This window comes from Nylanderia fulva, unplaced genomic scaffold (assembly GCF_048542155.1).
Source record: "Nylanderia fulva isolate GAGA-0341 unplaced genomic scaffold, ASM4854215v1 Scaffold6, whole genome shotgun sequence".
NCBI lineage: Eukaryota > Metazoa > Arthropoda > Insecta > Hymenoptera > Formicidae > Nylanderia > Nylanderia fulva.
In genome coordinates, this window is record NW_028190698.1 from 5847644 (window position 1) to 5861327 (window position 13684).

Consider the following 13684-nt stretch of genomic DNA (forward strand, 5'->3'; position numbering starts at 1 on the left):
CATTAAACTGTTTTTTTTTCTCTTTTCATAATTTAAAAATGTTAATAATAAATATTCTACATAGTCGATATATATATATATATTTATATATAGAATATTACGTATATAGACCTTATTTACTGGTTTCGTAAAATATACTACCACCATCATATTGGCTCCCGCTTGCAGAAACGAGCGCCTTTATGAAAGTATAAAAATCCATCGTCTCAATTGACGTCGGCGAGCGAGGCAATTTTGTATTACGTAGCGTATTTCCTTCTTTGAAAGAAGATGAAACATTAAGTATTTCGTTAAATTAGCTTTCTTTACGAATAATTAGTCGTATAAACGGCGCTCTGCCGGGCATAAAAACTAGCTAGGGTCTCGAGAGTTAAATATAAAGATACGTCAGATAGTATAACGCGCGGAACTAACGCAAGGGAAAACGAGTATTGCGAGTTGTAAGTATTGCGTCCCTCAAAAGAAACCCCGGGAAACTTAGAACCAGCATCATGTCGGTCTACATTTTTTTAGAATTCCTTTCAAACGAAAATTAAGCAGGAAAAAGCTTTTTCAACCTCTCAAGTCTCATTCCCTGATGGAAATTCGTATCATTTTGCCATCAGAGGACTTAGTCAACACTCTTTCGGCTAAATAAAAAATTCCCCGAAAACGCGACGTCATTAAATTGTTTACAAAACGACTCGAATCTTATTAAGAGATGAATCGTTCCTAATTTCATATAAAAACAATTCATATTTTACTAATTTATAAGGTATATATAAGGAGAGAAAACAACAATATAATTATATTATATTTTTATTATATGTAAAGTATTATTAATTGTACGTAATCAAATGTGATTATTTGTGTAATTAAAAATGAGTTGTGTGATTAATTATTACGTCAAATATATATGCAAAATTCTAATATTAGTTTAGATTTAATAATTTTATATATTTTTACATTAGCATTTATATTTTTGTCATACTTGTGAGTATTCTAATAGTTGTGGCACGATTTCGTGGCGCCGTCTGTTTCTTTCTCATTTCTCAGAACTTGGTGTAACATGTGCACTATATTAAACATGGTCAGCTCCTCTTATTCGAGCAAACTCATTCCGCGTGTAACTCGCGCGAATAAAATAAGATATTTACTTAAGTTACTTCCATGCTAAACGTAATAGTGAATAATACTTCATAAGCTGTATGTACAGTATTAAATTTACACGAAATGAAAAGAAATGTTTGTAAATATAACTGCAATATTGCAATTTTTTAACATTAAAAATAGAAATAATTAATATAATTATAATATGTAATATTTTTGACATTTTATAATACATGAAATATATACAATAACGGTATATTGTAGATAAAAATTTTTTATGCAATTCTAAAAAAAGTCAATAAAATATCAGATACTTTTTAGATTAATATAAAAATTAATATGTGCAATTATATAGTTATAATTTTAACTGCAATATTGCAATTTTTTAACATTAAAAATAGAAATAATTAATATAATTATAATATGTAATATTTTTGACATTTTATAATACATGAAATATATACAATAACGGTATATTGTAGATAAAAATTTTTTATGCAATTCTAAAAAAAGTCAATAAAATATCAGATACTTTTTAGATTAATATAAAATTAATATGTGCAATTATATAGTTATAATTTTCATTTTAAAAAGAGATATATAATTAATTAAAAATATGCGAAAATGTTCAATTTTAATATGTCAAATTATTAAACTACAATCGTATTTGTAAACGTACATTTTTTAATATTTTTGTCAGAGTTAGTATATCATTAAAAAATATACAAGACACAAATGCGTAACATTATTTATAAAAAGGCCATCAAGATGTTATGATAAATGGAATGCGTGTGACGAAAGATTGAAATGATTTAAATACGTTTTCACGTAAGCGTGAAAATGTATACCTTACCTAGTAGTACAAGATACCATGTTTCTTAAAATATTGCCAACATGGCATATGTTTCTGATGCTTCTGAGGAGGGAAGTAACCCCGTTTTGTTCCCACATTTGTGGCTTGTAGATTGTACTCGGTTCCGTATAGCCCGGAGATACTACATAATAAGAGCGCCATTCTGCACCAAGAAGTCACAGAGAACTCTCTTTCACCCTTGTTCTCTCACTATCTATCTATCTCTCGCTTTCTGTTTTATTACAAATGCGCGCTCGGAATGTGAATCCAGCGCTGAATTCTGTCCGGCTTAATAGGTCGAATCGTCGATAATCCCGCGGCATAACGGAGTTTCAGCAAAAAACATCGTGCTTGCTCGAGTGCGAAGGTTAGTTTGCGGAGCGCATCGTATAGATTACGCGAAAATGGAAGGGTTTGGAACGACGAGGGGGAAGAATGGTTTTAATATATATGTATATATAGAGGTGCCCCCTGAACATGAGCGCTCGCGAGTGCTTGTGTTTGCGGTTGCATCTAGTTGCGAGAGAGAGAGAGAGAGAGAGAGAGGAAGTGGAGGGCTGTGGAGAGTGAGAAGAGGGTAGATGAGGAAAATTGTCATTCGGCGGAATTGCAATTTCTCGCTGACGCGTGCTGTGCGACCTCTTTCTCTCTCTCTCTCTCTTGCACACGATGAGTAAAAGCGGACTAATGATGCGCACTAGACTTAATGCTCCGTTTCTGTTCTCATTTTCCTGAAAGGTGCAAACTGCCTACGGGAGATCAGGCTGGAGGTAGTTCCCGAGGTGGTGCAACGTGGTCAGGAGGCGATTCTACGGTGCCATTATGATCTGGAGACGGCGCCACTCTATTCTCTCAAGTGGTACCGGGGCAGGCATGAGTTCTACCGATTCGCGCCCACCGAAGAACCATCTACCAAGATCTTCAACATCTCCGGGATTTATGTCGACGTAAGTCACTTAACAAAATCGCGCACTCTAGAAACTTTTTTACTTTCAAATTGAATACTTTTGCTGGTATTTAAAATAGTATATAATGGTATACCCTATCTTACACAATACATCTGTGCTTTTTCGAAATATTTTCTTTTTTTTTTTTTTAAAGAAGTGCAAAATTAATTATTCAACTGTTTATGCGTTTTTTTGTCAAAAAATAAAATACAAAATTGTCTACACGTAAAGAAAAAAAGCAAACTCTATTTTGATATACATGTTATTGTCAAATATTTAACACATTTTCATTGTAATAAATTTAATTGTAGAATTTTTTATTATATTCATTTTTCAGATTTTAATATATTAAATCTGTATTTTTTCTAAAAAAAAGTACTATTGCTTTTATTTCTTTTAATCTTTCTTTGTCTTAATTTTTTTGTTAAATAAAAATTTATTAAATAATTAAGATAAATGTTATTAAATTAAATATTTATATTTTATAATTTTTAAGAAAAAGTTACATTATTTGGATAAAATAATTTTTTCTCAAAAATAAATATAATAAATTTTTAATTAAGAGAATGTGAATTTAATTTATTAATATAAGAATTTCGATAAAATGATCAAATTTATGAATTTCCAATAGCAAATATTTGATATTTAATAAATATTAATAAAATATAAAATAAGTCATTTTATACAAATAATATTTTTAGCCCATAATTATGAAAAAATTGAATTGAAAATGAATCAACAAATATAATTTTAAGAAATTATGTTTGTAATAATTTTAAAATAATTTTAAGTAACAAAATAATTTGATTGAAATGTGACAATGACATGCATAGCGCGCATACACGTGTGTGTATAAAACATATGAAAATTAAATTTTGATTCTTTTATATATTTTTAATTTATATTAAATTAATAACTAGATCAAATTAAGTGTAAATAATAGATTTTAATTCATTTTTTAGTAATACATTTTCTAGTAATTCAAAATTAATGCAAGTTATTACGTACACAGATGTCTTGTAATATTTATATTATTTCGTAATAGGTTGTTCTCCATAGTGGTGCTAAATTTTAAACCATAAATCGACATATTGTGAGCATCTCAAAGACAGATCTTTTTTATATGAAACAAAAGGAAGATCTAAAAATCTCTCGGTTAAATACAGCGATGCTGTAAGTATATCTTCCAGTTAATTAAAATAAATTTATTTTTATCGTAATTTGACAAAACAAAATATTATAGAATACCTTGTAGATATATCAACGAAATTAAATATAAACGTTATTTGTTTATGCTGTATCGGTAGTACGAAATTACCCCAAACTGGAGTGGGGAGATTGTAATACATATTATGCGAGGTCGAAAAGTTTTATTCAGTTACTAACCAAGCTTTAGCTGAAGAGGATTAAAGAAACTCGAAATTAGTACCTTTATGGAGAACAACGTATAGTATGAAGAGCAACAATATTATGAGAGGCGTATTGTAAGTACTTCATTAGCCTATATAAATTTGATATTTTTAATAAGTATTCTCTTTATACGTACTCTTTTTGCGATCGATGAATTATACAATCGACAGATGAAATTAAGTACATTTTTCTTCTTTGAATGAGATTAATTCTATTATAATTACAGTGGAAAAATTTCTTATTACAATCTTCTAATATAAAACGTGATTGCACCTCAATATATTTAAAATCAATCTTACTCTTTACGCTCGCGCTGATAAATCTTGAATTTTTTTCTACTTTTTACCACTTTTCTCTGTAACGCAGCTATAATTCTATCCATTTAAGCATTGCGAACATGGCGCGAAAAAAAAGTTAAATCGTTAAAAAGAAGAATGCGTCCGAAAGCTTAACGGTCGATCACAATGCACCACTATCGAAGATATTTAGTAATTGGGGCACCTCACACATCCCGACACACATACACGCAAGCCGCAACGAGTACGAAGCAGCTATCGCTTTTTTTTTCGCCCGAGCCGCGAAAATCGATGGGAGGTGAGCGAGCAACGAAAAATATGTGGCTTTATCGGTATCACCGTAACGCAAACCGCATCGCACCGGACTCGTGTCTCGTTAACAGCACCCTTGACCGCTGTAATCGCCGTAAAAACAGTCGACGCTGCCGCGCTTTTATCATCTCTCGGCCGAGCATATTTCCGTTTACGCACATTGGTGGTTTTTCGGGATGGCACCCTCGCGCGAGCGCGCGCGCTGCGTCAAAAACAAGCCCCTCGCTGTCTCGTCGTGTTTTCGGTACAGCCGAATGAACGACCTGACAAACCGTGACAACGCGCGCCGCGCGTTCCCGTTTGCGCGTTTATCGTTTCGAAACACGACTGGCCCGCGCCGCGAGAGCGACTCGTTCTCCGGTGACGAACGGACGGGAAGTAATGCGCGCGCCAGAGAGAGAGAGAGAGAGAGAGAGATGTGTAAAAGCCTCGATTTCGAAAAATACGTCCGCACACGGACATTCGACGGCCGGTTCGGTCCTCCCCGGGGAGGTGATGAGAAAAAAAAAAAAAAAAAAAAAACCTTGTTACTTGGTCGTCTGTTTTTCTCGGAGTGATATTTGATTTACCCCGACCGAGCGTGTTGTGTATTCCGGTCGGATCTCTACATCGGAAATACGATTTCACAGGAATTTGATGCATAACCCTATATATTTCCTGTACAGTTGTTTAATACTGCAGCATTCTCCAGTCGCGAGATATTAAATGTGAATTTTATTTAATAGACTTTTATTGGGGATGAGAACATTTATTAGCATGAACGATACGTTTTTGTAGGGCATGTAGAAAAAAAAAGAAATTTCACATCGCATCGTATCGTTCCTCGATCATAATTTTTGATTGGCACCGTAATATTTGATTAAGAACGTGAATGATCGCGTTATACCGTACCGTATACATCTCATCGGAAAATGAAAACTTGCCGTATAACAGATTCCGTTGTAGGTATGTATGTATGTAAAGGGCGAGTTGTTGTTCCGATTCCCCGCATACGTTATGCGGAAATTCTCCGCGTATGTCGAAAGTGCTAAACATTGAGCTACCCAATTCGACTGTTTGCGGAGTCAGAATCGCGAAACATTTGTACAAGTTAACAAAGCGTCGCTCATGCAGGTGTTATAACGCGAGGTATTATATAATACAATACGTTAAAAGCGCATTTGCGAATGAAATATAAAATCACGATACTGTACAGATATACTGCCTATCAGCATATTTAACGTACCTCCGCTCTCGCGCGTTTATGGAATTTGTAAATTGTACTTGACGACTTTTGCAAAACATTCACGTACAAACGAGCGAAATAAATAATTAATCGAATTGATTGTGTCGCTAATGGCGACGGATCGATTTGTCAACGGATGAAAAGATCGGCGCACGATTACGAGTTCTGACCTATTATTCTACAATGGCGTGTTTCGAAGTCGTGATGGGGTCTTCGTTCCCGATATCTACTTGCAATTCGCGAGCAAACCAAGTATCGATACTCATTCGAGAAGTGTAAATATCACGCTTCCAGAATATTGACATTGTTACGATTCTGATAGGAATTCAAACAAGTATATACATCAGACAAATAAGAATTTATATAAGAGACAAAAATCTATCACGTTAAACATATGCTACACGATGTAATAGAAAAAAAAGATTTTTCGTTTCAAAGATAGTTCAAAATTTAAAAAATTAATAGTAACATGTCACATAGATATATGTACATTTTGGAATAGGAATATTTCTATTAACTTATACCAGCACATATAGAAGATAAAATTTCGCTGATAAAAGAAGGAACATTTATTTGCATCTATTCGATATATTCCGTTGCATATATTCGATATATCTGGTATCTTGCTTGAACAGTTTGTCGCTTCATTAATTTTTCATGGATGCGACAGATTGATAGCTTGTCCGACATATCTCGTACGCGGACATTAGTAGTCTGCGAATGATCGATTCATACGCAGCAGGTATCGAATATCTCGCTACGGGAGTATCACTGTCATCGTCAGTCAAAGGGGAATATAACAAGACGGTAGGAGAATAGCAAGCCAGAGATTATACCTTAGATAATGTCGACAGAGTGCTCTATGATTTCATATTTATTTCTCTCTCTCCCGTATATCCTTTTGTCTCTCCGCCTCTGTAAAAGTCAGTCCAGGCACGCACGAAGACGGCCACATAAATCAACAGGGTGAGAGAGAAAAGCTTACTTGCCCCTTTCACGCTCCTTTCTCGCTCGTCAAAGGGCTCGCAGTTCCACCCTTCCTTTTTTCTCGCCCCAACCATCGGCGCGTCCCCGCTCACTTGTGCTTCTTCCTCTTTCATTATTTAAGCCCCCGCTAATTATGCATGCTTCGTTTTGCCTGTTTCGATTAAACCCTCCTCCAACCGGCTTCTCTCGCAGCATGCCTCGTCTCTTCTTCCGTTACCAGCTCGGCTTCTCGGGCCACTTTACTCGAGTGCCGGATAATTTCCTGATAAGGTGACTATTCCCTCGAGTGGACCAGCCATTCCTCGATATGACGAAAGCTACGATGTTTATGGAACATTTGGTGAAACGGAAGACGCGCTATATATTCTCTTTTCGCGTTCGATAAATCTAAGTATTTTTTTCCGATTAATTAAGAACAATTGTCACGCAAGACACGCATATAATAACATATAAAAACTAATAAAGTAATCAAGTTAAATGTTTAATAATACAATTAGTAATTTCAGACACATACAACGATATTACGAAACCGCGAATATTTAATCTCGCTAACGCGTAGCATCTTTGAACAAATAAGGTTACGTAAAATCATGTTACCCACATGCAAATGACATTACGACTTTGCCGCTGCGTAATAACCCAGGCCGCCGCGACACGCAGGCATATACTTCCATTTCACCCTGTACATCTTATGCGAAATGTGTGTTTCAGCCTGACAACTCGAACAAGAGCCAGGTAACGCTCCGCAAAGTCGACTTCGGCCTCTCGGGTACATTCAGCTGCGAAGTTACGGCAGACGCGCCGACCTTCTCCACGGCCTCCGTCTCGAAGAATCTCACCGTAGTGTGTAAGTACATGCTCCACGTTATTATCCGGTATCACGAAACTCCGCGTATGCGCGAGGCAGACTGCCAATCTTCTCGTTACCCAGGGCTATAGTTTTACGCATGAGCGAATTAACCGAGCAGCATCCTGAGAGGGTTTAAAGGGAGTTCTTTTTTTATTATTAAATTAAATTTAGAGTGTAATTTATGTGTACGAGAACTGGTGCTCAATTGTAATTACGTTCGCGATGTATTTTCCCAGCCTTTGTGAATAATATATATTATATATACATATATATATATACATATATATATATATATATATATATATATATATAATATATATATATTAAACGAAACAATTATATTTTCAGTAATAATGTAAAATTGATTTTTGCTGTAAAATGTCAGAATCACAATATGATTTTGCGATGAGCAAAATTAAAAGCTACAATTATTCCGTGGGTTCTTTGTAACTTTTGTAGGCCATTTTAAAATTTATAATTTCTACACCGTGCTTGCACAACGTTGGATCAGCGATAATGTTTTTTTTTTACTTCAATCAAAGTAAAGTAAAAAACTTTAATATAATATTTCAATTTTCATGTGAACATGATGATTTTATCAAATTACAAGCGATGCATAATTAAAGCCGGCGAAAATTATTTTATATATTTTCTTTAAACTATATATTTTATGTGAAAACTTTTTATGAGAGCAATTGACTTTTATAGATATATTTCGTTTATTCGCGGTTGAATAAAAATTAGCTTAGCCCAGTTTCGTACACGCACACACATAGATCCTTTTATATATAAAATAACAGTTGATTATTACATTATAATTAAAAATTTAATTTTTTACAACTTTATACATACAATTCATCATTTATCTATAACAATTTAAATCGAAATACACTAAACTTAACTTCTCATAAATTTAATTCTCTTTTTTACTAAAATGTCTCATTTGAAGTACTTAGTAAATTTTTAACAAATTAACATTGTTGCAAAGTTAGTTTCCAAAATCTGCACACTACGCATTTATTTGTAATTTTCTGTTCTTGACTTCTAATTTTACTTTGTATATTTGGACTTATACTTATCGCTAATTTTATATAATATTTTATTTCCTTACATAAAAATAAAAGTGAAGGATATGATATAACAAATAAATGTTGAACTTTAATATATTTTTAAATAAATACACTAATATCGAATAATCAAAACAAGATAGCGTAAGGTTTAGAAATTTAAAGAATTTTAAAATGTATGTTTGTGTCTCGACATTACTTGTGTGATAAATTTTTTCATATCCGTCATATATCTCCGCAATAGTTGAGTCGAATCTAAAGAGTCATGCATATTCCCGCAGCAAAACGCACAGCTGACGGTGAAAGTTCCCTCGTCATCGTTATTAACTCTGTCGCGTTTGATCCGCCTATTGAATCTGATCTATATACATATATATATATATATATATATATATATATATATATATGTCGTCCTCTTCATCGCTGAATTGATATGAGCTTGTCGTGCATGTTCATTCGGTACGATATACCATATATATATATATATATGGTCGAGCAGCATCTCATTCCAATTTGCATTCGTATACATTGTATAGTTCTCTTATGACTATACAATTATAAAATGTTTAAAGTATCTTAGTGTCTGTCAAGGATATTACAATTTTATTTATGTGAAATAACGAATCTGTCACATACACGCGCATTTATTTTAAAAATTCAAATTGAGGACGCGATAAGATAAACTATAGTTGGCAAAATTCCATTTACAGAGATTCATATACGTTGCGCAGAATTAGAAGTTGCGACGTTCATTAAGGAAATTAGTTTATCATCCCAGCATCATCAGTGCGGATATAATTTATCGCGCGAAATTTAAAGTTAAACTCGTGTAATTAAAAGTATGTCGTTTTGCATTCCGTTGATAATCGCGTCACAAACTCGATAAACTGAATTGCAAATCACTCATTTAATACGCATAACTGATGGATTCCATAACGAATATTAATCAAGTTGTTTATCATATGGTGTGTCATAAATATTACACAAGTATTGTATATTTATATTGAATAGACATATATAATCATAAATCGTGTTAAGTATTTATAGCATTATTTGTATATTGCTATAAATATTGAACATTACATTATATTATATTACATATTATTATACAAGCACGATATTTTCTCATAAAATATCATGTATATGTATATATAAAATCCACACTACATGAGATAAAAGTTTGCTTCAAATTTTTCAAGTATTTTCACATATGAATTTAGTGTAATCGATGTTCGCTTTTATTTTCCTATTGACGATCAATCTTTTTATTTTGGCGTTATATTTTTTATTTTTTTATTTTTTGCTTGAGAGAAATCCTATACAGCCGATTAGATTTACGAGTATCCGAGAGATTTCTACTTTGATATTTGTGCTATTGGATGTAGAGGACTCGCAATTTCTTCAAAGACAAACGAGAGATCACGAGATATAGTAATTTCGCCCGTAAATCTATCCGCGCGTTGAGCTCTTCAAATCTTCCGGCTATAACTTTCTAATGCATTATTGGCGTTGCCAGATGTCTTTTCTACAACGCTATTCTTCTTTTTTCCTTACAGGAAATCGAAAATTTCACATTAAGCTGAATTGAACGTTCCGAAGGTGCGATTTGCGATGATTCAATATATGAGTTTCATTTTTGCACGCATTGTTTTATTTTTTTTTTTAAATTAAAACCACACTTTTATACATTATTTTTCACGATGTGACACTGGGCGATATTTTAATTATAGAACATTATTATGTGTAGGAATTTTGGTTGAAAGGCTTAATATATATATACCTATATCATACATATATTATTACACATATACGTATGCATTATACTTAAATTACTATTATACTTAAATTATACTTAAAATTTATCTAATAATATGCAAAATATAGGCTTCTTATGTTTTATCGGTACAATTTTGCCATTATTTTGTGAATATTACGCGATAAAATCGGGCAATAAAATTGACGTATTTTTTTTATCACAGCCAAGCATGCTAGAAATTCAGGACGGAAAGTTATTTGGATAAAAGAATTCATATATCGAAATAACGAAATTCCTTGTTGCTTTCCTCAAAATTATTCTTGGAATATGCACTGTTATCTTTTCGTTTTGGAGGGAAAGAGTTTCTTTTGCAATTCTATGTCGAGAGGATTCAATGAACAGTCTATAACGTCTTAAAGTGCAACGGCACGATTCAATAGGGGAAAAATATGCTTGAATATCAGAAATTCTTTCTCGATTCACGACTCTGTTGAATCTTTTGCACAAAATAGAAATAGAATGCTGAGTCTAGCAATGCATTCTACTAGCGATGCATCTATTCTATAATATGCCAATTGTGCACAATGTAGGTACATTAGAATTAAAAATAATTTGCATTTTCCATAACTTATACTTAATGAAACGACTGTGCGACCGTGTTTATTCGCTTATAGACTTATATAAATTTGAATTAGTACAAATGTATCGTGCACTGTCCCTTGACAGAATTGTATATACATAGTAATAGCAAAGTCGTGCGCGTAAACTCGTGAAACGGTATTACTGAATTACCTAACTATACACGAGAGCGTTATACTGTAAGCATATACAGCATCCTGAGTAACACGGCACACTCCATCACTTCATTATTTTATGTCCGAGGAGCTATGGTATTTCTAGAAAGCATTCCATCAGAAAGAAAATTCTCTGCGAACCTCGTTAGGAATGAAACGTTGGATCCTTTGAAATTGCACAACGCTGTCCGGTATAAAGTAACTCAACATCTTTTTTTATAATTATATTATGTGACAGTTAGATATATGATGCACAGGTTATTCTTTGCGCACTTCGTCCGGACAAAGCTTTTTCAAAATTTATTTCACTCCATAACTAATCCCTAAGCCAAGTTTTGCTTAAGAACAAAGAGGGCAGAAAGAGAAGGAGAAATAGGCTGAGAAAAAAGCAATCTAATTTTTTTTAGAAAAAATGTCACCTCTGAATTTTTAAGACTTAAATATTTTGACAATTAAGCTGTACATTAAATTTTCATTAAAGTGAATTATAGTTGAAATTAATAGCAGAAGAATATCTTTGCATCCGTACTCAAACTTGGTTTTTATCAAATAATTTGAAATTTCAATGTTAAATTACCTTTTTAATTTTATTTATACTTCCAATATAAAATAATTATTTGTTGTTTTGATCTCTAATTATCTAATTAAACTGATTTATATTTATAGGATATTAAATATCGATGAAATTAATGTTTCTTATTAAACTAAAAGAATAAATTTTTTATAAAATTTGATTATAGAAAAATAAAAAAGTTTTAATATGAATTAATTCAAGTTACATTGTGTAAATATGCCTTTCATTTAACGTTTCTATATTTAGCTTTACATAAATTAATTTTGGTATATATACATTATTAAACGTATAATTATTGCTTAATTAATATTACCCTCATAAACTAGAACATATAACACGTTACCCTGCGAAAGTTATGATGATTGTTGATGTTTACTTACTTATGTTTACTATGTCATGATACGTTTATCTATGCTTGTATCTTTCATTAGTATTTCAAAGTGATAAATATTTGAGATAGTAATAAGTTTTAAGAGCTGAATTTCTACGCGTTGTATTTCGATAATTAATTTTTCAACGTGTTGTGAAACATTTAAACATTAACACGATAACTGAAATTTAAAGTTACAAAAAAATTTATGAAATTTAGATAGGAGGAAATCGATTTAAATTTTATCAAAATTATCTTATTGAAGATAAATATATGGAAAAAAACTGGAACCTGCATATGACAAATATAAAAAAGTTATTATTATCAATTATTATCATATAATAAGTTCGAAACTTTTACTGTGCTCTTTATATACTACATACATATAAACACAACTGACTTTTATCTATTTGAATTTTAACCAATCTGGAATCGATTTTTTCTTTAATGAGAAAGATAATAGGATTCATATTTGCCAATTATTCACGCGATTCTTATTACAGTATTACAATAATGCAAAGTGCATTTTACAAGGTATAATATTCCACTTAACATACATATGTAAAATTGGAAAGATTTTGGAGATCTTGCATAATTTTAATTTATACAGGAGCAGTTACCTATCAAGAAGATTGCACATATATGTTAATTTCAAAATTCCTACGTACTCGCGTTCTAATGTTCTCATGAATGTAAAATAGATTCAGACCTTAATATGTATAACGCTCGACAGTAGCGAATACTATATCGAAATCGCTTGTAATTTTGCTTAAGCACGTTTCTCTCAATGTACCGACAAATGCGTAACAATCTGAATCATCTCTCATAAATTTGCTCCTGAGTTCTCATTAAATTCTATATTCTTGCGAATTGTCAAAACATTTTGATTTTTTTTAACTATTTGAAAATCTTGAATACAACACACGTACGCACACATACATATTTATATTTACACATACATGCATAGAAGCGCATTATATTATTAAAATATATTATTGCCGGAAAAAATGTTTGGCTACACATGCATCAAAATTTTATAATACTTTTTATGACTTTACAATATTTAATAGAATATTTATTAACAATTTACTATTATTTATTATACATAAAATATTTTTGTTTTAATTGAAGAGTTGTGTCACATTTAATTGGCA

At 32.0% G+C, this 13684-nt stretch overlaps 1 protein-coding gene across 1 annotated transcript in view; it reads left to right on the top strand.

The window, feature by feature from the left end:
• Positions 1 to 13684, top strand: part of LOC114940614 (uncharacterized) — a 139644-nt gene that overhangs the window by 74039 nt on the left and 51921 nt on the right. The window contains exons 2-3 of the mRNA XM_029315338.2: positions 2681 to 2889; positions 7831 to 7966. Of these exons, the coding sequence (XP_029171171.1) occupies positions 2681 to 2889; positions 7831 to 7966 (345 nt within the window). The remainder of the gene's footprint in view (positions 1 to 2680; positions 2890 to 7830; positions 7967 to 13684) is intronic.